Source organism: Dicentrarchus labrax, unplaced genomic scaffold (genome assembly GCF_905237075.1).
Source record: "Dicentrarchus labrax unplaced genomic scaffold, dlabrax2021, whole genome shotgun sequence".
Lineage (NCBI taxonomy): Eukaryota > Metazoa > Chordata > Actinopteri > Moronidae > Dicentrarchus > Dicentrarchus labrax.
The window spans coordinates 10,550,982-10,578,603 of NW_026136713.1; the positions used below are offsets into that span (position 1 = coordinate 10,550,982).

The 27,622-nt window shown below is 40.2% G+C and overlaps 4 protein-coding genes across 4 annotated transcripts in view; all 4 read right to left on the reverse strand.

Moving 5' to 3' along the window:
- The window catches only part of LOC127374265 (protocadherin alpha-3-like), a 42,464-nt gene extending 27,358 nt beyond the window's left edge, over positions 1–15,106 (reverse strand). Inside the window, exon 1 of the mRNA XM_051419415.1 lies at positions 12,427–15,106. Coding sequence (XP_051275375.1) covers positions 12,427–14,778 — 2,352 coding nt within the window. The 5' untranslated portion in view covers positions 14,779–15,106. The remainder of the gene's footprint in view (positions 1–12,426) is intronic.
- LOC127374248 (protocadherin beta-15-like) overlaps positions 1–27,622 on the reverse strand; it is a 75,661-nt gene that overhangs the window by 35,924 nt on the left and 12,115 nt on the right. The window lies entirely within an intron of this gene.
- Positions 18,781–21,340, reverse strand: LOC127374259 (protocadherin alpha-3-like). Its single transcript, XM_051419407.1, has one exon. The coding sequence runs from the start codon at positions 21,193–21,195 to the stop codon at positions 18,781–18,783; it is 2,415 nt and encodes an 804-aa protein (XP_051275367.1). The 5' UTR covers positions 21,196–21,340.
- LOC127374274 (protocadherin alpha-8-like) lies at positions 23,041–25,436 on the reverse strand. Its single transcript, XM_051419422.1, has one exon. It carries the CDS (start codon positions 25,225–25,227, stop codon positions 23,581–23,583), a length of 1,647 nt encoding a protein of 548 aa, XP_051275382.1. The 5' UTR covers positions 25,228–25,436; the 3' UTR covers positions 23,041–23,580.

The following is a 27,622-nucleotide window of genomic DNA, read 5'->3' on the forward strand; positions in this document are numbered from 1 at the left end:
GCTCTCAAGAGGAGGAACCAAACTACAAAGACTCCAAGCTCACGTATTGCTCACTTTACATTGCACTGACACCAGGTGGCCAAACGTCTCGTTGCACATAATTCAAAAGTTTTGTAGCACATTTGATAAATGGTAAATCATTTGGTAGCTGCCGCAAATCTCTGACCAAACAAAGTCGAGTAATTGGAATCAGGAGAGGAGGTGGTGGACTCCTCAGTAAACTATCAAACTCAAAATTTCCTTCAAAGACAGCTTTATTTGAAGGAAAACCAATGTCTTTCGGACTGTGTTGTTTATTCTGCAAAACACTGGCAGCTATTATTTATTTTCTCCAATTAAGTTTCGTGAATTGATTATACTAGATCATGTAATTTTTCCTTTTTTCTCAATAGATATTGGAAAATGAGATCAAACATGTTCAGCACCATGGACAGAGACTACAACTTACTCAGTGAGTCTAGCTCCAGAAAGTATTATAATTCTATCTCTATTTCGGGTTTCTTGTACAATCATACACAATAAAATCCAGCATAATTTCTGTTTCCATGCTATATGACAATGTTCAAATGTAAACAAGAGACTTAAGTTTATAATATAGTGTGTATGGTGATACCACTGATGCAGCACGCTCATGTATCTTGGGTCAGTCACCTCTCCATTGTTGGAAGCAGGATATCTCTCAATTCAGCGCACAAGCTACACAAGCTACAACTCAAATGTAACAACACCTTTATGATATCCACATTTTTTAATTATCCTACACTTATAAAAATGCTATTAAAAAACCAAATATGAAAGCAGTATGAAAAGAAAAAGAATAAATTAATGAACAATAAAAAACATCAAAACCTTATGGCCTGCAAGAAGTGGAAAATAACAACAGTGCATTCAGTTAAAGCTGTATATAAGAGAAGGCGGACTGCTGGTGGTGCTTTTCAAACAACTGACAAACTTTATTAACTACAAAGTACTCATGAAATGCTCAGTTAATATTTTTGTTTAACCATGCCCCGGTTAATTTATAAAATAAAATAAAAAATGATCACACCTGCAATGTAAAACCACAGATCAACCCATGGATTCAACTCCATACCTTGGAAAACAAATCCTACGTACATGAGTGTCTAAAGCAAATAAACAAATGAAATAGTCTGCAACAAAAAAATCTTCATCTGCTACAAATCTCCTTCAAATGTAACTAAAATTAAATAAAAATATACGTTCACTGACGCGAGTTAGACCACAGTGTTTTCCTAATTTCAACCAACTATTTGTGTTATTTGCCAACATTTAACAATCACTTAACAATGTACTTTCCATATAGGAAAATGATTTAACACATGAGAACATCTTGAATACCAATTCCAGTTTATAATCTGGATAAAAACAAACTCAAATATCCCCTAGTGTTACCTCAAATAGTAATACCTCCAAGCAATTTTGGGGAAAAAACTAAACTAAACAACACACAACACGCATGTTTAAATGTGCCTTACCTCTCCAGATGCCCTCCTCCTGTCAGGGAGCACTAGTGTATTCGCATGGCTGCCAGGGACTATAGTAGATCCTATACTCATCCTGGGTCCAACTAACATGTACCGTTTGTCTCCAGATCTGTACTGGATGCTGTGACACAGTGTCCCGTCATAATTAGGCTCTTGTAGATATTTAGAAGTATAGTCTGTAGATTTAGAGCACTGCATTGCAATCAGCACCATGATACTGATGAGAAAAAGTACTGAAACTGAGCCCAAAGTTATCATCAGATAAAAAGTCACATCATTCCCCTCCTCATCCTTTGTTGAACTTTTAACATCAGAAGCAGCAAAAGCCTCTTTGGGCTCCACAAGTTTGACAATCACAGTAGCTGTTGCTGAGAGTGAAATGTTCCCATTGTCTTTCACCAGTATGACCAGTTTATGCTCGGCCTCGTCTGTCTCTGTGAATGAGCGAAGTGTTCTGATCTGTCCTGTATAGCGGTCCAAAGCAAAGAGACTGTGGTCAGGAACTTCCTGCAGTGAAAACAGTAACCAGCCGTTGTATCCTATATCAGCGTCATAGGCTCTGACTTTAGTCACCAAGTGTCCTGCGTTCACATTGCGGGGAGTCTCCTCCACACCTTCAGCAGAACCGTTGGAGCTGACTGGATACAGGATGACTGGAGCGTTGTCGTTCTGATCCAGAATGAACACGTTCACTGTGACGTTGCTGCTTAGTGACGGAGTTCCAGAATCTGTGGCAACAACATGGAACTGGAACGTTTTCAGAGTTTCAAAGTCAAAACTTTTTAGCGCCAAAATATCTCCATTTTCAGAATTAATGTTTAGAAATGAAGCCAATTTATTTTCTTCCCTTCCATCTCTGATAATATGATAGGATATAAGAGCATTGTCGTTTTCATCATGATCAAAAGCGTTAACAGAAAAAAGAGAAGATCCTGGATGGTTACCCTCGGTAACATAGAAAGTATATGGACTCAATAAAAACACTGGACTGTTGTCATTAACATCTGACACCACAACGCGTATTGTCTTTTCAGATGATAATGGTGGTTGACCAGCGTCTTTTGCAGTAATTGTTAGTGCATATTGTGACTGTTTCTCTCTGTCCAGAGGATATTTGGTTACTAATGAATACATTTTGTCTTGTAAAGATGGTGACAAGGTGAACGGAACATCCTCATTTACAGCACAAATAACTTTTCCATTGAGTCCAGAGTCCAAGTCATTCACACTGATTAGGGCAACTGTAGTTCCAGGTCTGGAATCTTCAGGGATTGAACTTGAAAATGAGGTAACCTCAATCTCAGGGGCATTATCATTAACGTCAACTATCTTGATAATGACGCTTTTTTCTGTTGTTAGAGGAACGAAACCTTTATCTGATGCTTGAATTTCAATTTCATATTTGTCCTTCTCCTCATAGTCTATTAAACCTTTCACAGTTATTTCACCTGTCGATGGATTAATATCAAAAAGGTTTAATAATTTACGATTCACAATACTGCTAAATGAGTAAACTACTTCTCCGTTTGTGCCGTCATCTAAGTCAGTTGCATTCACTTGTACGACTGTTGTACCTACTGGAGCATTTTCATTGAGCATCACAGAATAAACATCTTGACAGAAATCAGGTGTGTTATCATTAATATCCAAAACATTTACTAGAATATTCATGTCGCCAGATTTCGGAGGTTTACCTCCATCCAGCGCAGTCAGCACTAATGAGTGGCTTCCTGCAGTCTCCCTATCCAAAGATTTTTGAACAACCAATATTGGTATTTTACCATCTTCTCCTTTATCCTTAACTTCCAAACGGAAGTGATCGTTGTGGCTGAGTTTATAGTGCTGAACAGAAAAAGGACCGCCATCTGGATCTCGAGCGGGTTGTAGCGGAATACGCACTCCGGGTAAAACAGACTCTGAAACCTCCAACGGTTTCTCTTTATCTGGGAAACTGGGAGAATGATCGTTTATGTCCAGTACTTCCACTGCTACGTAGTGAACCTCCAGTGGCGTTTCAAGCACTGTTTTTAGATTTATTAAACACGTACTGCTCTGCGCGCACACCTCTTCTCTGTCAATCTTCCGGCTCACATACAGGATACCATCGTTTTGATTAACGTGGAAAAGCGGATCCGCATTACTAGAAACAATCCGATACTTTCTTTCTTTCAGTGTGCTTTTATCTAATCCCAGATCTTTTGCTATATTTCCAACCACAGTTCCTTCGTTAACTTCCTCGGAGACTGAATATCGTATTTGTGCCGAGGCCACGCTCCACAACAGCACAGCAACCACACAGCCGACCAAATATCTTCTCGCCCCTCGTCTGTCGTCTTTTCTTTGTTCCATTTTTAGACCCAATATTATCAGTAATCCGTCACAAAAAGAATAACTGCGTTATCATGACAGAATCCAACACTTCCGATTAGTCAAAATATATATCCTCTTCTTACAACGACAGGCATGAGGGCAAATATACTATTTCCAAAGGCAGCAGTAAGCTTAGAAACGGCTGCGACAATAACGAGTTGAGGACTCTCCGAAGAGGTGGAACCAAAATGACGTGGTGGCAAGCTCTTGTAATGCTTCGTTTTAATATTACAGTGACACCATGCGATCTTGATTCTAACTGCAGAAAATCAAAAGCCAGGAGCACTTCAGCTGAATAGTAGATCGTTTGTTTTATGTCAAAACAGTGGCCATATAGTTGAATTACAGTAGATGTAACGGCTGCTCACTTAATCAACCTAATTTCCATAAAGATAAAGCTTACCAAAATAGTCGATAAGATTCTACCCAACAATGGGAACATATCAAAAGATTAACTAAACACAGATAAAGTCATTGAGTCGTTTACTATATTGTTTACAATTAATGAACACATACCAGGCAATCGGAGCATTCCCGTTCAGCACCAAGGACAGGGACCCCCACGAACTTTAACTCCATCCAGCTACGTTTGACGATAGTATTATCATTTCATTTCAAGTTTCTTTGTTAGCAATGCAATGATCTTTCCTAAGTAGACAAAAATCAATGACACCCTTCCAGTAACCGCGTGCTAATGCAGCGCACAACTGTGTCTAAATTCAGTCAGCTCTTTTTGGCTTGTGTCATGATTCACCTCACATAATTACGCACAGGTAGTTACTCAGTTGACAATTACATCATAGTTTCAAAAAATACCCCACACATACAAAACATGGAAAAGATGAAAGGCCAGTAGAGAAAGAAGACCAATTAAATAAAAAAACAAAACCTACATGTGTTTAGTACTGGTCCAACATAAAATAAAGTTAGGGAACCAGTGCGTAAAATCAGCTCTTTTTCAAGACAAAACAGTTTATTAATTGAGCTTTTCAAACTCATGACCAACCTAAGGAACTTAAGATAGTCAGTGTCCTTTCACCTGTTATGTCATCATTGTCGAGGTTCACTTATTTAAAATGAAATAACAGAAACGCCAAAGCTTCAAATAAAACTATGTAGGGAAAGAACAACGTTATTTAAAATTTCTTACCTCTCCAGAGGCCCTCCTCCTGTCAGGAAGCACTAGTGTATTCGCATGGCTGCCCGGCACTATAGTAGATCCTATACTCATTCTGGGTCCAACTAACATGTACCGTTTGTCTCCTGATCTGTACTGGATGCTGTGACACAGTGTCCCATCATAATTCGGCTCTTGTAGATATTTAGAAGTATAGTCAGTAGATTTAGAGCACTGCATTGCAATCAGCACCATGATACTGATGAGAAAAAGTACTGAAACTGAGCCCAAAGTTATCATCAGATAGAAAGTCACATCATTCCCCTCCTCATCCTTTGTTGCACTTTTAACATCAGAAGCAGCAAAAGCCTCTTTGGGCTCCACAAGTTTGACAATCACAGTAGCTGTTGCTGAGAGTGAAACGTTCCCATTGTCTTTCACCAGTATGACCAGTTTATGCTCGGCCTCGTCTGTCTCTGTGAATGAGCGAAGTGTTCTGATCTGTCCTGTATAGCGGTCCAAAGCAAAGAGACTGTGGTCAGTAACTTCCTGCAGTGAAAACAGTAACCAGCCGTTATATCCTATATCAGCGTCATAGGCTCTGACTTTAGTCACCAAGTGTCCTGCGTTAACATTGCGGGGAATCTCCTCCACACCTTCAGCAGAACCGTTGGAGCTGACTGGATACAGGATGACTGGAGCGTTGTCGTTCTGATCCAGAATGAACACGTTCACTGTGACGTTGCTGCTTAGTGACGGAGTTCCAGAATCTGTGGCAACAACTTGGAACTGGAACGTTTTCAGAGTTTCAAAGTCAAAACTTTTTAGCGCCAAAATATCTCCATTTTCAGAGTTAATGTTTAGAAATGAAGCCAATTTATTTTCTTCCCTTCCATCTCTGAGAATATGATAGGATATAAGAGCATTGTCGTTTTCATCATGATCAAAAGCTTTCACAGAAAACACAGGGGCTCCTGGCTCATTTCCCTCGGTGACATAAAAAGTATATGGACTCAGTAAAAACTCTGGACTGTTGTCATTCACATCTGACACCACAACGCTAATTGTCTTTTCAGACGAAAGTGACGGCCGGCCAGCGTCTTTTGCAATTATTGTTAGTTCATATTGTGACTGTTTCTCTCTGTCCAGAGGAGATTTGGTAACTAATGAATACATTTTGTCTTTTAAGGATGGTGATAAAGAAAATGGAACATCCTCACCGATTGAGCAAATAACTTTTCCATTGAGTCCAGAGTCCAAGTCATTCACACTGATTAGGGCAACTGTAGTTCCAGGTCTGGAATCTTCAGGGATTGAACTTGAAAATGAGGTAACCTCAATCTCAGGGGCATTATCATTAACGTCAACTATCTTTATAATTACGCTTTTTTCTGTTGTTAAAGGAGCAAAACCTTTATCTGATGCTTCTATTTCAATTTCATATCTGTCCTTCTCTTCATAATTTATCAAGCCTTTAACCGTGATCTCACCTGTTAATTGATTGATATCAAACAGGTTTAATATATTTTGATTCATACTGTTGCTAAATGAGTAAACTACATCTCCGTTCGTGCCGTCATCTAAATCAGTTGCATTAACTTGTATAATTGTTGTACCTACTGCAGTATTTTCATTTAGCATAACAGAATAAACATCTTTAGTGAAAACAGGCGCATTATCATTAATATCCAACACATTTACTACAATATTCATGTCGCCAGATTTCGGAGGTTTACCTCCATCCAGCGCGGTCAGCACTAATGAATGACTTCCTGCAGTCTCCCTGTCTAAAGATTTTTGAACAACCAATATTGGTATTTTACCATCTTCTCCTTTATCCTTAACTTCCAAACGGAAGTGCTCGTTGGGGCTAAGTTTATATTGCTGCACGGAGAAATGACCACTGTCTGGATCCCGTGAGGCTTTTAGCTGAAATCGTGCTCCGGGCAACACAGACTCTGAAATTTCCAACCTTTTATCTTTTTCCGAGAAACTGGGAGAATGGTCATTAATATCCAGCACCTCAACTTCAACATAATGGACCTCCAGTGGGTTTTCTAGCACTGTTTTCAGATTAATTAAACATGTACTGCTATGCACACACACCTCTTCTCTGTCAATCTTCCGGTTCACATACAAGATGCCATCGTTCTGATTTACGTGGAAAAGGGGATCCGCATTAGTAGAAACAATCCGATACTTTCTTTCTTTCAGTGTGCTTTTATCTAATCCCAGATCTTTTGCTACATTTCCAACCACAGTTCCTTCGTTAACTTCCTCGGAGATTGAATATCGTATTTGCGCCGAGGCCACGCTCCACAAAAGCACGGCAACCACGCAGCCGACCAAATATCCCCTCGCCCTTCGCGTCTTGCATCTTCTTTGTTCCATGGTTAAACCCGAAGAAATCATTAATCCATCACAGGAGCTGTAAATGCGTTGTAAAACAAAAAACAAAAAACAGAATCCAACACTTTCCTGTATGTAAATATTTACTCTTTGCCTACACAGCCAGAAATACTTGCAAACAGGGTATTCACGAAGGCAACAGTAAGCACAGGAAAGGCTGAACTAATATGGAAGGGAAATGCTCTCAAGAGGAGGAACCAAAATGGAATGACGACAAGCTCATGTATTGCTGATTTTTTACATTACACTGACACCATGCGACCACCATCTCGCTTCAGACAAGTGAAAAGGTTTGTAGCACATTGGTGAATGGTAAATCGATTGGTAGCTACGCGAATCTCTGACCAAACATAGTCGAGTAACTGGAAAGAGAAGAGGAGTAGGTGGACTCCTCAGTAAACTAAATAAAACATTTCCTTCAAAAAAAGCTGGAAAACAAATGCCTTTCAAAACGTTCTGAGGATTATGCAGATAATTTTCAAATGTTATATATTACCTTCAATGAACTTCTGTGAATTAATTCACACAGAATATTCATTTTGTTATTTAATATTGGTGGTATTTAATAAACAAATACTGGAAAATAAGACCAAACACGTTCAGCACCACGGACAGCGATTACAACTTAACTGCAGCTGAATCTAGCTATACTTAGTTAAAGTTTGATAATTCTATTTCAGGTTCATTGTACAATTGTGCACCATAAATTCCAGCATAATTTATTTTTCCATGCTGCCACATTGTACCCATTTAAACGAGAAACTTCAGTTTTCAATATGTGCTATTTATGGCTGAGTACAATGTGCATATAGTGATACCTCTGATGCAGCACCCTCATGTATCTGCAGTCAGTCAGCTCTCCTTTATTGGAAATAGAATTCCTCTCAAATAAAGGCACTTTAACTGAACTGTAACTACACCCTTTTAACATCCACAGTTTTTAAATATCCTACATGTGTAAAGATGTAGATGTAGATGTAAAAATATAAAACACGAAGACAGTATGAAAAGAAAAACAATAATGTAATAGAAAAAAAAATATCTTGACATTGTAAAGTAAAGACCAACAAGCATCAATCACATCATGGCTTGCAAGAAGTGGAAAACAGCAAACAGTGCCAAAAGTCAAAGCTGTATATAAGAGAAGTCAGAATACTGATGAGAGTTTTCAAACTAGTGACAAAATTCATCCACTAGAAATTACTTGTAACATTATAAAATCACTGTTGAAGTTCAACCATGCCCAGGTCAACCCATGAAATAGAAGAGTCTCATTAAAACAACAAAGAATTACACCTCCAATGTAAAACCATACACCAGCCAATGGATTCAACACCATACATTGCAAAACCATAGAAATCATACAGTGCAGTATATATGTATGTGTGTCTTAAACAAATCAAATATTCTGCAAAATGCCACAGTTTTTATACAACTCTGAGTCTGCTACAAATGTCCTTCACAAGCAACTAATAGAAAATATGGATTTACATTTACTGACGAGTTAGTGTCAATGTAAGACCACAATGTTTCCCTAATCTCTATCAACTATTTGCATTAATTGCCAAACTCTAACAGTCACTTAAAAATGTACTTTCCGCATAGGAAAATGATTTAAAACACCAGAACAGCTCAGCTCCATCAAATCCAACAGATGTGACAAACATTTTTCCAGTTATTGTTAGTTGGATATGAAAGCTTGCCTCACATATTGAGAAAATATAATCTGGCTACCTGCTTGTATTTAATTTTTTTTAAATACAAAAACAACATGCTTGTTTAAATTTAAATGTGCCTTACCTCTCCAGATGCCCTCCTTCTGTCAGGGAGCACTAGTGTATTCGCATGGCTGCCCGGCACTATAGTAGATCCTATACTCATTCTGGGTCCAACTAACATGTACCGTTTGTCTCCAGATCTGTACTGGATGCTGTGACACAGTGTCCCGTCATAATTCGGCTCTTGTAGATATTTAGAAGTATAGTCTGTAGATTTAGAGCACTGCATTGCAATCAGCACGATGATACTGATGAGAAAAAGTACTGAAACTGAACCCAAAGTTATCATCAGATAGAAAGTCACATCATTCCCCTCCTCATCCTTTGTTGAACTTTTAACATCAGAAGCTGCAAAAGCCTCTTTGGGCTCCACAAGTTTGACAATCACAGTAGCTGTTGCTGAGAGTGAAACGTTCCCATTGTCTTTCACCAGTATGACCAGTTTATGCTCGGCCTCGTCTGTCTCTGTGAATGAGCGAAGTGTTCTGATCTGTCCTGTATAGCGGTCCAAAGCAAAGAGACTGTGGTCAGTAACTTCCTGCAGTGAAAACAGTAACCAGCCGTTATATCCTATATCAGCGTCATAGGCTCTGACTTTAGTCACCAAGTGTCCTGCGTTCACATTGCGGGGAATCTCCTCCACACCTTCAGCAGAACCGTTGGAGCTGACTGGATACAGGATGACTGGAGCGTTGTCGTTCTGATCCAGAATGAACACGTTCACTGTGACGTTGCTGCTTAGTGACGGAGTTCCAGAATCTGAGGCAACAACTTGGAACTGGAACGTTTTCAGTGTTTCAAAGTCAAAACTTTTTAGCGCCAAAATATCTCCATTTTCAGAGTTAATGTTTAGAAATGAAGCCAATTTATTTTCTTGGCTTCCATCTCTGAGAATATGATAGGATATAAGAGCATTGTCGTTCTCATCACGATCAAAAGCTTTCACAGAAAACACAGGGGCTCCTGGCACATTTCCCTCTATGACGTAGAAAGTATATGGACTCAGTAAAAACTGTGGACTGTTGTCATTCACATCTGACACCACAACGCTAATTGTCTTTTCAGATGATAATGGTGGTTGACCAGCGTCTTTTGCAATTATTGTTAGTTCATATTGTGACTGTTTCTCTCTGTCCAGAGGATATTTGGTTACTAATGAATACATTTTGTCTTGTAAAGATGGCGATAAAGAAAATGGAACATCCTCACCTATTGAGCAAATAACTTTTCCATTGAGTCCAGAGTCCAAGTCATTCACACTGATTAGGGCAACTGTAGTTCCAGGTCTGGAATCTTCAGGGATTGAACTTGAAAATGAGGTAACCTCAATCTCAGGGGCATTATCATTAACGTCAACTATCTTTATAATTACGCTTTTTTCTGTTGTTAGAGGAGCCAAACCTTTATCGGATGCTTGAATTTCAATTTCATATTTCTCTTTCTCCTCATAGTCTATTAAACCCTTAACCGTGATCTCACCTGTTAATGGATTGATATCAAACAGGTTTAATATATTTTGATTCATACTCTTGCTAAATGAGTAAACCACATCTCCGTTTGGTCCTTCATCCAAATCAGTTGCATTAACTTGTGTGACTGTTGTACCTAGTCGAGCATTTTCATCGAGCATCACAGAATAAACATCTTTCAAGAAAACAGGTGCGTTATCATTAACATCTAAAACATTTACTATAATAGTAATTTCGCCAGATTTCGGAGGTTTACCTCCATCCAGCGCAGTCAGCACTAATGAGTGGCTTCCTGCAGTCTCCCTATCCAAAGATTTTTGAACAACCAATATTGGTATTTTACCATCTTCTCCTTTATCCTTAACTTCCAAACGGAAGTGATCGTTGGGGCTAAGTTTATATTGCTGCACGGAGAAATGACCACTGTCTAGATCCCGAGAGGCTTTTAGCTGAAATCGTGCTCCGGGCAACGCAGACTCTGAAATATCCAACGTTGTCTCTTTCTCTGTGAAACTGGGAGAATGGTCATTAATATCCAGAACTTCAACTCTAACATAGTGCACCTCCAGTGGCGTTTCGAGCACTGTTTTCAGATTTATTAAACACGTACTGCTCTGCGCGCACACCTCTTCTCTGTCAATCTTCCGGCTCACATACAGGATGCCATCGTTTTGATTTACGTGAAAAAGCGGCTCCGCATTACTAGAAACAATCCGATACTTTCTTTCTTTCAGTGTGCTTTTATCTAATCCCAGATCTTTTGCTATATTTCCAACCACAGTTCCTTCGTTAACTTCCTCGGAGATTGAGTATCGTATTTGCGCCGAGGCCACGCTCCACAACAGCACAGCAACCACAAAGCCGACCAAATATCCTCGCATTTTCCGTTGCTCGCATCTTCTTTGTTCCATGGTTAAACCCGAAGTCAGTAATCCATCACAAGCACTATAACTGCGTTCTATAGACAGAATCAAACTCTTTACTATCTATAAATATTTATGCATTTCCTATTTATCCATAAATTGGGGCACACTGACCATGTACACCAAATAAGCAAAGAAACGATCCTGCCAGTATCGAAGTAACAATGCAGGAGGTGGGACCAAACGGCAATGACGACAAGCTCGTGTAACGCTGACTTTTTGCATTACACTGACACCATGCGACCTTAATACCCAGTGCAGAAAATTTAAGGATGTATTTCACATTAGGACACAGCGAACCTCTGAGAAAAGTTGTTAATTGTATGGAAAGAGAAGAGATCAGGAGGTTGCTTAGACAAAACAAGCGACCACAAACCTTCAGAAATGGTGGAAATACAATATCTTTGAAAAAGCTTACACAACACAAGTGAATATTGTTTACATACTATGATTATTGTTATGTGAATTAGGACGCTGTCATAACGATATTAGTATCAGAAAATTAGACTAACACGTTCAGCACCAAGGACAGCTATAGCTATGTGTTGCAGTTCCGTATAACCTTTCGATTAAGGCATTGATATATGTTAACAGGATATTTAACAGTGCTGAGTCGACTTGAGTAGATTTTTCACACTGACATCCTGCAATTATATGCGGTGGTAGCTTACTTTTTCATATCCAGCCGGACATAAGTCAGCTTTCATTCGCTCGTCCGCAACTTTGAATTGTAAACAAAGCATCAAATGCAGTGCCCTGCAATGCAAGACATTACCCCGGGAGACATAGTTGATATGTTAATACAATAAACAATACACTGAGTCACCTCACAGTTTGGACTTAAATGTGTCTTACCTCTCCTGGTGCACTCCTCCTGTCAGGGAGCACTAGTGTATTCGCATGGCTGCCCGGCACTATAGTAGATCCTATACTCATCCTGGGTCCAACTAACATGTACCGTTTGTCTCCAGATCTGTACTGGATGCTGTGACACAGTGTCCCGTCATAATTAGGCTCTTGTAGATATTTAGAAGTATAATCTGTAGATTTAGAGCACTGCATTGCAATCAGCACGATGATACTGATGAGGAAAAGTACTGAAACTGAGCCCAAAGTTATCATCAGATAAAAAGTCACATCATTCCCCTCCTCATCCTTTGTTGCACTTTTAACATCAGAAGCTGCAAAAGCCTCTTTGGGCTCCACAAGTTTGACAATCACAGTAGCTGTTGCTGAGAGTGAAACGTTCCCATTGTCTTTCACCAGTATGACCAGTTTATGCTCGGCCTCGTCTGTCTCTGTGAATGAGCGAAGTGTTCTGATCTGTCCTGTATAGCGGTCCAAAGCAAAGAGACTGTGGTCAGTAACTTCCTGCAGTGAAAACAGTAACCAGCCGTTATATCCTATATCAGCGTCATAGGCTCTGACTTTAGTCACCAAGTGTCCTGCGTTCACATTGCGGGGAATCTCCTCCACACCTTCAGCAGAACCGTTGGAGCTGACTGGATACAGGATGACTGGAGCGTTGTCGTTCTGATCCAGAATGAACACGTTCACTGTGACGTTGCTGCTTAGTGACGGAGTTCCAGAATCTGAGGCAACAACTTGGAACTGAAACGTTTTCAGAGTTTCAAAGTCAAAACTTTTTAGCGCCAAAATATCTCCATTATCAGAGTTTATATTTAAAAATGAGGCCAATTTAGTATCCCTGCTGGCTTCTCTCAAAATATTATATGAAATGAGAGCATTATCACCTTCATCACGATCAGAGGCTTTTACTGAAAATACTGAGGCTCCGGGAATGTTATTCTCGGTGATATAAAATACATATGGACTTGACAAAAACCGTGGACTGTTGTCATTTACATCTGATACTACTATGCTTATGGTCTTGTCAGTTGAAAATACAGGGTCTCCTGTGTCTTTTGCAATAATTGTGACGTCAAATTGTGAAATAATTTCCCTGTCCAACTGCGACCTGGTTACAACCGCATACATGTTTTCTTGCAATGATGGAGATAACGTAAAAGGGACATCTTCTTTAATTATGCAAATTACTTTACCATTGATTCCAGAGTCTAAATCACTGACACTAATCAGGGCAACTGTAGTTCCTATCTTTGAATCCTCCTTGATAGAGCTAGAAAAAGATGTCACTTCTATCTCGGGTGCATTATCATTCACATCAATAACAGTTATCATCACACTTTTGTCAGTTGTTAGTGGAACTGGTCCCTTATCGGACGCCTGAATGTCAATTTCATAACTTTTACTTTCCTCAAAATCTATCTGACCGGTCACTTTAATTTCACCGGTGTTTGCGTCTATACTAAAGACATCCATTAATTTTGAATCAACTTCGTTACCAAATGAGTATATTATTTCGCCATTTGCACCCATGTCCAAATCTGTGGCATTCACCTGAATCACTAAAGTGCCAACAGGAACGTTTTCTTTTAGTGAAGCAGAATACAGCTCATTGGTAAACACCGGGGAGTTGTCATTAACATCAAGGACATCCACAATTATTTCTATAGAGCCAGACTTCGATGGTTTTCCTCCATCAGCGGCTATTAAACGTAGCTTAAGTTTCCCGGCTGTCTCTCTATCCAGCTGCTTCTGCAGAACTAAAAATGGCACTTTACGGTCCTCGCCTCTGTCCTTCACTTCTAATCTAAAATATTCGTTATGGCTGAGTTTATATTGCTGAATGGAGTACTGGCCTACATCAGAGTCGCGCGCAGCCTGTAGTTGAAATCTCGCTCCTGGTAAGGCTGACTCAGAAATCTCAAGCCTTTTCTCTTTCTCCGGAAACACCGGCGAGTGATCATTTACATCAAGTATTTCCACTACCACGTAGTGGATCTCCAGCGGGTTTTCTAGCACGGTTTTCAGATTTATCAAACATGGACTGCTCCGGTCGCACGCCTCCTCCCTGTCTATTCTTCTTTTCACATACAAGATGCCATCATTTTGATTCACGTGAAACAGGGGTTCAGTAGAGCCTGTTACAATGCGATATCCTCTGTCTTTGAGTGCACTCTTATCTAATCCCAAATCCTTGGCTATATTCCCGACGACGGTTTCATCTTGAACCTCCTCAGATATCGAATATCTTATCTGTGCAGAAGCTCCGCTCCATAGAATATCCAAAACAACCATGAAGGCAAACCAACACTGTCGCTCTCTACATCCTCTTTGTTCCATGACTTGAAGGCGATAAAACACAGTCCAGTAACTACGTCGTGATGTCAATGAGACTTAATGCCTCATGTTCCTAAACGATGCCACAGATTTGTTTGTACAAAACTGCTTAAAATAAAGAGACTCGTTGCTGCCAATCGCGGTGTTACGCTCAGGTTTGCTGTTTGAGAAAAATGCAAGGGCTCGTCGAAATACAGCTCGTGACGTAAAGTGCCACCAGATGCACAGAATCACTGAAGTACACTGACACCAAGCGTTGAAATATTTAGTTACATAGATGTTTAGAGGCAAGATATCCCAACATTGGAAAGGCTTTTTCTTCTTTCAAGTTTGTTGCGGTACAAAATCAGAGAAATTACAAAATTCATAATGGTTTTAATTACTGGTTGAATGTCAGGAAGGTGTAGCCTGTATTTGGAGAGAGAAATGTCACCACTAGAGGGTCCTTCTCATCTCTCATAATGATGACAAAACCTTTTACTCAAAGTCTTAAGTATAAAGGGGATGGGGGGAAAAAACATCCAAAACATCTTACCTCTCCAGATGCCCTCCTCCTGTCAGGGAGCACTAGTGTATTCGCATGGCTGCCCGGGACTATAGTAGATCCTATACTCATCCTGGGTCCAACTAACATGTACCGTTTGTCTCCAGATCTGTACTGGATGCTGTGACACAGTGTCCCGTCATAATTAGGCTCTTGTAGATATTTAGAAGTATAGTCTGTAGATTTAGAGCACTGCATTGCAATCAGCACGATGATACTGACGAGAAAAAGTACTGAAACTGAACCCAAAGTTATCATCAGATAGAAAGTCACATCATTCCCCTCCTCATCCTTTGTTGAACTTTTAACATCAGAAGCTGCAAAAGCCTCTTTGGGCTCCACAAGTTTGACAATCACTGTAGCTGTTGCTGAGAGTGAAACGTTCCCATTGTCTTTCACCAGTATGACCAGTTTATGCTCGGCCTCGTCTGTCTCTGTGAATGAGCGAAGTGTTCTGATCTGTCCTGTATAGCGGTCCAAACCAAAGAGACTGTGGTCAGTAACTTCCTGCAGTGAAAACAGTAACCAGCCGTTATATCCTATATCAGCGTCATAGGCTCTGACTTTAGTCACCAAGTGTCCTGCGTTCACATTGCGGGGAATCTCCTCCACACCTTCAGCAGAACCGTTGGAGCTGACTGGATACAGGATGACTGGAGCGTTGTCGTTCTGATCCAGAATGAACACGTTCACTGTGACGTTGCTGCTTAGTGACGGAGTTCCAGAATCTGTGGCAACAACTTGGAACTGGAACGTTTTCAGAGTTTCAAAGTCAAAACTTTTTAGCGCCAATATATCTCCAGTTTCAGAGTTTATGTTTAGAAAGGAGGCAAGCAGATTTTCTCCTCCCTTATTCCTTAAAATATGATACGAAATAAGAGCATTACTTCCCTCGTCATCATCACGGGCTGTCACCGACAAAATAGACGCTCCCGGGTTGTTATTTTCAGTTATGTAGAAAGTATATGGGTTCTGTAAAAACACTGGGCTGTTGTCATTCACATCTGATACAACAATGTTTATAGTTTTGTCAGACGTTAGGGATGGTTCACCTGCATCTTTAGCAACAATTGTTACCTCATATTGTGACTGCTGCTCTCGATCCAAAAGTAATTTAGTGACCAGAGAATACATGTTATTTTGTAACGATGGAGTGATTGTAAAAGGTAGGTCTCGGTTTATGTAACACAAAACTTTTCCGTTAAGACCGGAGTCCGAATCTTTGACACTAATCAAAGCCACTGTTGTTCCTGGTTTTGAATCCTCCGGGAGCGCATGTGAAAAAGATGTCACTTCAATCTCTGGTGCATTGTCATTCACGTCAACAATATGTATAATAACGCTCTTGTCTGTAGCTAGTGTAGCTGCACCTGTGTCGGATGCCTGGATGTCAATTTCGTATCTGCTACATTCTTCAAAATCTATAGACCCTGCCACAGTAATCACTCCAGTCACTGAATTTAAATTAAAACGTGCACTTGTTTGTGCATCCACGTCATTGCCAAATGAATATACAACCTCACCATTTGAACCCTCGTCCAAATCTGTTGCATTAACCTGAATAACAGTTGTACCAAGAGGAGAATTTTCTTTCAGCTGCACTGTATAGGATTCCTGAGTGAAAACTGGGGTGTTATCATTGACATCGAACACATCAATAATTATTGTCATGTTACCGGACTTTGGAGGTTTACCTCCATCAATGGCTGTCAGAAGTAACACATGGGTTTTGACAGATTCTCTGTCCAGTGGCTTTTGAAGAATTAAACTCGGGGTTTTGCGGTCTTCACCGCGATCTTTGACTTCCAACCGAAAATGTTCATTATGACTCAACCTGTACTGTTGAACGGAAAAGGAACCGCTGTCAGCATCACGCGCACCTTTTAATTGAAATCGTGCTCCTGGTAAAGCAGATTCTGAAATTTCTAACATCTTCTCATTTTCGGGGAAGCTCGGTGCATGATCATTTACATCCAAAATCTCCACTGCTACATAGTGGACCTCCAGGGGGTTTTCTAAAACGGCTTTTAAGTCGATTACACAAACCTTGCTTCGTTCGCATACTTCTTCCCTGTCAATTTTTCGGTTCACATACAAGATACCGTCGTCTTGATTTACTCGAAAAGGCGTCTCTGTTGTACCGTACACAATGCGGTAACCCCTCTCTTTCAGTGTGGACTTATCAAGACCTAAATCCTTAGCAATATTTCCAACAATGGTTCCTTCTTTCACTTCCTCAGAGATGGAATATCGGAATTGTCCCGAAGCTCTGCTCCAAAACGTAACCAAAACCATCATACAGGCAACCCACTTTGTCTGCTCTCTCCATGGCCGGCGCCGTCTTTGTTCCATGATGTGAAGATGAAACATTTAAAATAAAAATAGATTTCAATGTGCTATAATGATGTAAAATCCTCCGTCACATTCGTTGCCATAATCCAACCAAACAGAGCAATACAATTTATTAAAGCTAAATTGTATATTCAAGCCGTCAGCACGGAAAAGGTTCCGTCCGTGATGGGTTTTAGAGGAAAGGGATGGGTCTTGTGACTATGACGAGAACATGTGGAAGCATTATTTGATAATATACTGACACCAAGTGATCGAGAACCACACTGCAGTACTGTATTTAAAATAATAACAAAATGTTTTTAACAATGGAAAAACGGCTTCTCCGGCCGCCACATACAAAGCACAGAGGAGGTAAAATACACATTCGTGAGACAAATTGTCCATGGGAACATTAACTCATGCATTGCACTATATTACCATTATTACCATGCTTTAAATGAGAGTTTCGCGTTTTGCCCAGTAAAAGGGACTTGCTAAACAATGTTTCAGCACCACGGACAGCGACAACATGCACTCTGCCAAACCAGGGCATTTTTAGGAGTACACCACCTGTAGATGGATACTATTGCATTTGTGAAAGTATTTATTCTGGTACAAATATCATTATTTAAGTAGCAGGGAGTTAAATGAAGAAAAAACATTCCAGCCATTTTGGTACCAGACATCTGAAAGCTATGATGGAGCCAATTAAGGCACAGCAGTTCTCCTTGCAAAGATATTACAACTCAGTTTGCATCCACATCTTGTTGCTATTGAAACAGTCAACATAACTCATGCACACGAGTTGCCACACTTTCTCACTGATATCAGTTTAATATCAACATTTTCACAAAACAAGCTAAATGTAAGGTTAATGTAATCTGGAAAATATTAGTCTGATAAATGTATTAAAGCAGGCTCTTCTCATTTATCTTATAAGGGTGTTTGTCATGAAGTAAGTCAGGATTGTTTGCTTCATATCAGTGGACATGAATCAAGTAGATCAGAAAACAATTAGTGATAGGTTCACTAACTTAAAACTCAAGTGCATGTAATTAAATTAGAATGTATAAATCTGAGCTAATGTTATTTACACAAAATTAGACAAAAAACTTACAGTAGAGAAAGAGTCAAACTATTGATCTTACCTCTCCAGAACCCCTCCTCCTGTCAGGAAGCACTAGTGTATTTGCATGGCTGCCCGGCACTATAGTAGATCCTATACTCATCCTGGGTCCAACTAACATGTACCGTTTGTCTCCAGATCTGTACTGGATGCTGTGACACAGTGTCCCGTCATAATTAGGCTCTTGTAGATATTTAGAAGTATAGTCTGTAGATTTAGAGCACTGCATTGCAATCAGCACGATGATGCTGATGAGAAAAAGTACTGAAACTGAGCCCAAAGTTATCATCAGATAAAAAGTCACATCATTCCCCTCCTCATCCTTTGTTGCACTTTTAACATCAGAAGCTGCAAAAGCCTCTTTGGGCTCCACAAGTTTGACAATCACTGTAGCTGTTGCTGAGAGTGAAACGTTCCCATTGTCTTTCACCAGTATGACCAGTTTATGCTCGGCCTCGTCTGTCTCTGTGAATGAGCGAAGTGTTCTGATCTGTCCTGTATAGCGGTCCAAAGCAAAGAGACTGTGGTCAGTAACTTCCTGCAGTGAAAACAGTAACCAGCCGTTATATCCTATATCAGCGTCATAGGCTCTGACTTTAGTCACCAAGTGTCCTGCGTTCACATTGCGGGGAATCTCCTCCACACCTTCAGCAGAACCGTTGGAGCTGACTGGATACAGGATGACTGGAGCGTTGTCGTTCTGATCCAGAATGAACACGTTCACTGTGACGTTGCTTCTTAGTGACGGAGTTCCAGAATCTGTGGCAACAACTTGGAACTGGAACGTTTTCAGAGTTTCAAAGTCAAAACTTTTTAGCGCCAATATATCTCCATTTTCAGAGTTGATGTTGAGAAATGAAGTAACTTTATTTTCATAACCTGTGTTCCTGAGAATATGATACGAAATGAGAGCATTATCCGCCTCGTCACAATCAGACGCTCTTACAGAAAATATAGACGCTCCTGGGGGGTTATTTTCCGAGATGTAGAATGTATAGGGGCTCGTCGAAAACTTGGGACTGTTGTCATTCGTATCCGACACAAACATGCTTATAGTCTTTTCGGATGTTAAGGCTGGTTCACCTGCGTCTTTAGCGATTACTGTAATATCATATCTTGATTGTTGTTCCCTGTCCAGTTGTGACTTAGTGACAACAGCAAACATGTTATCTTGTATTGATGGAGTTAATGTAAAAGGGCTCTCTTCTGCGACATAGCTAATTATTTTGCCATTCATCCCAGAGTCTAAATCAGTAATGCTTATAAGCGCTACGGTTGTCCCCGGTCTAGAGTCCTCTGAAACGGCACTTGACAAGGAAGCCACTTCTATCTCAGGAGGATTATCGTTTGTGTCTCCAATTTTAATGATAACACTCTTATCTGTTCTGAATGGAATTGTTCCCTTATCAGAGGCCTGTATATCAATGTCATAACTGTCTTGCTCCTCAAAGTCCACACGACCTTTCACTATTATCTCCCCAGTAACAGAGTCGATATCAAACAGCTCTCGAATTTTACCTTTTACATCACTGCCAAATGAATAAACAACTTCCCCATTGGCACCGTCGTCCAGATCTGTTGCATTAACTTGGATGACTGTTGTGCCGATTGGAGCGTTCTCTTGTAGCACGGCTGAATATGTGTCTTTGGTGAACACTGGCATATTGTCATTAACATCAAGAACATCTATGTATATTTCAACTGTGCCTGTCTTTTGGGGATTCCCTCCATCTATAGCCGTCAGCACCAGTGTATGATTACGTCTGGCCTCTCTGTCAAGCTGTCTCTGTAATTGTAAAATTGGAGTTTTACCATCTCTCCCGCGATCTTTAATCTCTAAACGAAAATGGTCATTCTGACTGATTTTATACTGTTGGACAGAGTTTGCGCCGCCATCTGGGTCGTGAGCATTTTGCAACTGATATCGTGCTCCTGGCAAGGCAGATTCAAAAATCTCTAGCCTCTTTGTTTTTTCTGGAAATGTGGGAGAGTGGTCGTTCAAATCTGTTATCTCCACGGTGACATAATGTACTTCCAGTGGGTTTTCGAGAACAGTTTTAAGGTTAATTAAACATGCACTGCTCTCCTTACATACTTCCTCTCGGTCTATTTTCTGGTTCGCATAAAGAACCCCGTCATTCTCATTCACCATGAAAAGAGGTTCAGTCGAGCCGGACATAATACGAAATCCCCTCTGCTTCATCAAATTCCGGTCAATTCCCAAATCTTTAGCTATATTCCCAACAAAACTTCCTTCTTTGAGCTCTTCAGATATAGAGTATCTCAACTGTGCCGATGCTGCTCTGAAAAATAAAAGCAAAATCAGAACGGCGAGCAAATGTGGTCGCTGTCGCCTTGTCTCCCATCCTCTTTGTCTCATGTTTTGTGGTAAAAGTAGGAATCCAAACGCGTCCATCATTCTCCACTTCTTTAAATGAGTGTATCCATCACAGCCTGAAATATATGTATGTATCCTTGAAATGTATTTTTGAAAAAGCTCAATAAACAGTGACCGTGCGCTTATTCCAAGTCTCTCCGCTAACTGTCGTCTAACCAGACTGAACGTAGTAGGGGCGGACTCATGTGTATCCTGTTCTGAGACCCTGCCAGGCGTTATACTGAAAAGATACTGCCACCCTGTGAATGTGTGCGAGAATGCATTTTATCACGTTATCATGATCAATAATAAATGGCACTATGTCGTAAGGGTTTTGAATGAGAAAGTTCCTCGTGTGTGAGTTGAATCTAAATACAATTTCAGCACCATGGTTTGAGATAGTAATGACGAAAGGAATCCTTCAATCCGCATGTATAGCAAATATAAATATTTACTCACCTCCCCAGATGCCCTCCTCCTGTCAGGGAGCACTAGAGTATTCGCATGGCTGCCCGGCACTATAGTAGATCCTATACTCATCCTGGGTCCAACTAACATGTACCGTTTGTCTCCCGATCTGTACTGGATGCTGTGACACAGTGTCCCGTCATAATTAGGCTCTTGTAGATATTTAGAAGTATAGTCAGTAGATTTAGAGCACTGCATTGCAATCAGCACGATGATACTGACGAGAAAAAGTACTGAAACTGAGCCCAAAGTTATCATCAGATAGAAAGTCACATCATTCCCCTCCTCATCCTTTGTTGCACTTTTAACATCAGAAGCTGCAAAAGCCTCTTTGGGCTCCACAAGTTTGACAATCACAGTAGCTGTTGCTGAGAGTGAAACGTTCCCATTGTCTTTCACCAGTATGACCAGTTTATGCTCGGCCTCGTCTGTCTCTGTGAATGAGCGAAGTGTTCTGATCTGTCCTGTATAGCGGTCCAAACCGAAGAGACTGTGGTCAGTAACTTCCTGCAGTGAAAACAGTAACCAGCCGTTATATCCTATATCAGCGTCATAGGCTCTGACTTTAGTCACCAAGTGTCCTGCGTTCACATTGCGGGGAATCTCCTCCACACCTTCAGCAGAACCGTTGGAGCTGACTGGATACAGGATGACTGGAGCGTTGTCGTTCTGATCCAGAATGAACACGTTCACTGTGACGTTGCTGCTTAGTGACGGAGTTCCAGAATCTGTGGCAACAACTTGGAACTGGAACGTTTTCAGAGTTTCAAAGTCAAAACTTTTTAGCGCCATAATATCTCCATTTTCAGAGTTGATGTTAAGATTTAATAAATTGAGTTTGTTATTCTCTTTTCCATCTCTTAAAATGTGCTATAAAATACGAGAATTATCACCCTCATCGTGGGCTTATGTCCTCACAGCAAACAGTGACGTTCTTTTTCCCGCGGAGAGTTGTTCTCAGGCATATATTACGTGTAAGGGCTCGCGGAAAAGAACTCAGGACTGTTATCGTTTACATCTGATACAACGATACTAATGCTTTTTCAGAAGACAATGAGTGGCGCACCTGCATCTTTTGCAACAATCGTAACATCATATACGGAATGCTTTCTCTATCTAGGGGCGATTTTGTGACTATAGCATACATGTTGTCTTGTGTTGAAGGTGATAATTTGAACGGAACGTCTTCATTAAATGAGCAAATAACTTTCCCGTTAAGACCTGAGTCTTTATCAAGAACACTGATCAACGCCACGTGGTCCCCAGTCTTGCAGCCTTAAGGCTGGTATTGCCCCGAAAATGATGATTTTGTATTCCTGACGATTTCTGTAGATCTGTAAATGAGTTTGTGTGCGTATCTCCGCCACGCTGAGGGCAACACTGAACAGCGGGGTTAGCGTGAGTAATGATAAAGCACATGTATAAACAGAATTATCTCATTTCAATGTATGCTGACTGATTAAATAAGCTATGTCCATTTGTATGTTTTCTGCCTAATTTAGAGGGGAGATATATGCGTGTTGAATTCCAGGTGTGTGTCTTGGAACACAGGCTGCACACTGGAGTGAAAGTGAGTTAATTGTACTACTAAATTGTTTCTGAATTGTAAGAATATGTAAATGGAGAGAATATTTTGTATTGAATGTATTTTTATATTTCTCATGCAATTGAAGTATTTTATGTTGAAGTGACTATGAGTTACGTGGCTTAACAAATGTTTTTATTTTCTTTATTTAGAGAGGTGCCACTACTGTTGTCTAGAGTTAGCTAATGTCTGAAGTTCAGTTTAATGAAGTAAATGAAGCTGTATGAGTTTGAGCCTGGTAACTGTAGCTGGGGGTAGTCTACATACACCATTGTTCATCAACTGCTAAGGAGAACTGTTAAAGCAGATGCTTGTTGCCAGACAAGGAATAGGGAAAAGTTATCATTCCGTTTTGTTATATCTGTCCTAAATCCTCAAGAAACAATATTAATGCTGTTCTTTATTAAGCTCAGTCGGGAAATAAAAGAACCCACAAAAATAATTTTATTTGTGTACGGTCTCATCATTCTTGACCAGGCCACATTAAGATTTAATAAATTGAGTTTGTTATTCTCTTTTCCATCTCTTAAAATGTGATATAAAATACGAGAATTATCACCCTCATCGTGGTCTGATGCCCTCACAGCAAACAGTGACGCCCCCGGAGAGTTGTTCTCAGTAATATAATACGTGTAAGGGCTCGCTGAAAACTCAGGACTGTTATCGTTTACATCTGATACAACGATACTAATGCTTTTTTCAGAAGACAATGATGGCGCACCTGCATCTTTTGCAACAATCGTAACATCATATACGGAATGCTTCTCTCTATCTAGGGGCGATTTTGTGACTATAGCATACATGTTGTCTTGTGTTGAAGGTGATAATTTGAACGGAACGTCTTCATTAAATGAGCAAATAACTTTCCCGTTAAGACCTGAGTCTTTATCAAGAACACTGATCAACGCCACAGTGGTCCCCAGTCTTGCATCCTCTGGTATTGCCCTCGAAAATGATGTGACCTCTATATGAGGGGCGTTATCATTTAAATCAACAATATTGACCAACACACTTTTGTCTGTTCTCAGAGGAGCAGATCCTTTATCAGATGCCTGTATATCAATTTCATAACTTTCCTCTGTTTCAAAGTCTATCAGATCTTGAACTATAATTTCACCCGTATTCTCATCTATACGAAATAGTTCACGTATTCGGTTATTCACATTCTTGCCTAATGCATATGTAATCTCCCCATTGGATCCTTCATCTAAATCAGAAGCATTTACTTTTATAATTGTTGTGCCAATGGGAGCATTTTCTTCCAAAAGTACCGAGTATGTGTCTTCGTTGAAAACTGGCATATTATCATTGACGTCTAAGACGTCAACTGTAATTTCAGCTGTTCCAGATTTACTTGGTTTCCCTCCATCAATAGCTGTAAGAAGCAATTTGTGACTTCTCTTTGTTTCCCTATCTAACGTCTTGAGTAAAACCAATATCGGTATTTTCCCGTCTTTTCCACGATCTTTGACTTCCAAACGAAAATGATCATTAGGGCTAAGTTTATACTCCTGTACCGAAAACTGGCCGACATCAGGGTCGTGTGCTGCTTGCAGCTGGAGGCGCAAACCTGGTAAAACTGACTCTGAAATTTCGAGACGCGACTCTTTTGTTGAGAAGGTGGGAGAGTGGTCGTTCACATCCAGCACCTCCACAGTCACATAATGAATTTCAAGGGGGTTTTCCAGCACTGTTTTTAGGTTGATCAAGCATACACTGCTCCGTTCACAAACCTTCTCCCTGTCAATTATATGGTCAACATACAGTATTCCATCGTTCTGGTTTACATGAAAAAATGACTCCGTTGAACCCTCAACAATACGACATCCTCTCTCTTTCAGTGTGTTCTTCTCTAATCCCAAATCCTTCGCTATATTTCCAACAACAGTTCCTTCTTTAACTTCCTCAGCGATGGAATATCTTATCTGCGCCGAAGCGCTGCTCCACAGCAAAATTAATGAAACAATGAAAGCGATCCATCGCCATTGCCGTCTCGATGCTCCAAGTCCGTTCTGCCCCATAACTAGCAGATAAAAATGTATCCCGAAGAGTCACAATGACGATTTTTTTATCAAATGAAAAATAGATAGACCGAAAATAACATGTACAGTTTCCAGTGTATTTTCAGTATCGCAGGTGCTGAATATTCGCTGTGTGTGTTAAGCATACAACCACTACTGAAATGTGAAAACCCATCCCACAAAGGGGAGGGCCTATATCGCTGACAAAAGGCCTTTCTTGAAACACTTTTCTACTCACATACTGACACCAAGTGATCACTTTACAGTAAATGTGTTCTTCAACAAATACAACACACCTAAAGATAAAGCTCATTTGATGTATTACTGGCGATTTCATCAAGAACAAGACAGTACTATAGTATAGCGTGTTGGTTCAGCACAATGGACAGCGACGTTGGACTCAGATTTGCACGTAGAGTCATTCCTCAAACAACAGTTAAGCCATGAAGATAATAAAGAGATATATTAACATCAAAAAATAAATGAAAAATAGTTTCGGCAATAAAAAACAGCTTACCTCTCCAGATGTTCTCCTCCTGTCAGGGAGCACTAGAGTATTCGCATGGCTGCCTGGAACTATAGTAGATCCTATACTCATCCTGGGTCCAACTAACATGTACCGTTTGTCTCCAGATCTGTACTGGATGCTGTGACACAGTGTCCCGTCATAATTAGGCTCTTGTAGATATTTAGAAGTATAGTCTGTAGATTTAGAGCACTGCATTGCAATCAGCACCATGATACTGACGAGAAAAAGTACTGAAACTGAACCCAAAGTTATCATTAGATAAAAAGTCACATCATTCCCCTCCTCATCCTTTGTTGAACTTTTAACATCAGAAGCTGCAAAAGCCTCTTTGGGCTCCACAAGTTTGACAATCACAGTAGCTGTTGCTGAGAGTGAAACGTTCCCATTGTCTTTCACCAGTATGACCAGTTTATGCTCGGCCTCTTCTGTCTCTGTGAATGAGCGAAGTGTTCTGATCTGTCCTGTATAGCGGTCCAAAGCAAAGAGACTGTGGTCAGTAACTTCCTGCAGTGAAAACAGTAACCAGCCGTTATATCCTATATCAGCGTCATAGGCTCTGACTTTAGTCACCAAGTGTCCTGCGTTCACATTGCGGGGAATCTCCTCCACACCTTCAGCAGAACCGTTGGAGCTGACTGGATACAGGATGACTGGAGCGTTGTCGTTCTGATCCAGAATGAACACGTTCACTGTGACGTTGCTGCTTAGTGACGGAGTTCCAGAATCTGTGGCAACAACTTGGAACTGGAACGTTTTCAGTGTTTCAAAGTCAAAACTTTTTAGTGCGGATATTTGTCCATTATCAGAGTTTACATTTAGGAAAGATGTTACATCATTTCCTCTAGCAATATGATAAGAAATTGCTGCATTGTCTTTCACGTCATTGTCCTTTGCGCTTACAGAGAATATCGACGCTCCAGCAACGTTATTTTCTACCAGGTAAAACTGTAATGGATTTTGTTCGAAATGTGGACTGTTGTCATTTACATCTGATATCTGAATGCTGAGAGTTTTAAAAGTGGATAAAGGAGGTTCACCACAATCAGTGGCTTTTATTATTATTTCATAATGTGACACCTCCTCTCGATCCAAAAACCCCTTCGTGACAACTGAATATGTGTTTTCTTTGTAAGAAGGTTTTAACTCAAAAGGAACTTCCTCGGTTATGCGTGAGATAATTTTTCCATTTACACCGGAGTCTTTATCCGTTAAACTAATAAGTGAAATAATTGTTCCAGGTTTTGAGTCTTCAGACACTGTATTTGACAGTGATGTGAGTTCTATTTCTGGGGCATTATCATTGACATCTTTTATCTTTACTATGACTTTACATCGGCTTGTTAATGGAGGTGTTCCTTTATCTGATGCTTGAACATCTAGTTTATAAATCTCAGAGTCCTCAAAGTCCAACGCTCCTTTCAACTTAATTTGTCCACTTAAACTGTCCAGTTCAAAGATGTCGTAAACTTTACGTGCTAACGTTTTGCTCAGGCTGTACTCTATTTCCCCATTTGTCCCTTCGTCTGGGTCTGTTGCATTTACTCTTGTAACAGTAGTACCAACTGGGACATTTTCATATATTTCTATTTGGTAAGTATCTTGACTAAACATTGGACGATTATCATTCATATCAAGAACAATGATGGAAACATTTAGCGTACCTGATCTTGGAGGTTTACCTCCATCAACCGCTGTAACATATAGCAAGTGTTTGTTCTTTTGTTCTCTGTCTAATGATTTTCTCAGAACTAAAGATGGCATTTTATCCTCATCGCTTTGACTGATTTCTATTTCAAAATGTTCATTTGCCGTTAATGTATATGTACGAATAGAGTTCACTCCGGCATCAGGATCACGGGCCGCATG

Coding starts and splice junctions, on each gene's coding strand:
- LOC127374259 (XM_051419407.1), bottom strand. CDS start 21,195: ATGATGGACGCGTTTGGATTCCTACTTTTACCACAAAACATGAGACAA.
- LOC127374274 (XM_051419422.1), bottom strand. CDS start 25,227: ATGGGGCAGAACGGACTTGGAGCATCGAGACGGCAATGGCGATGGATC.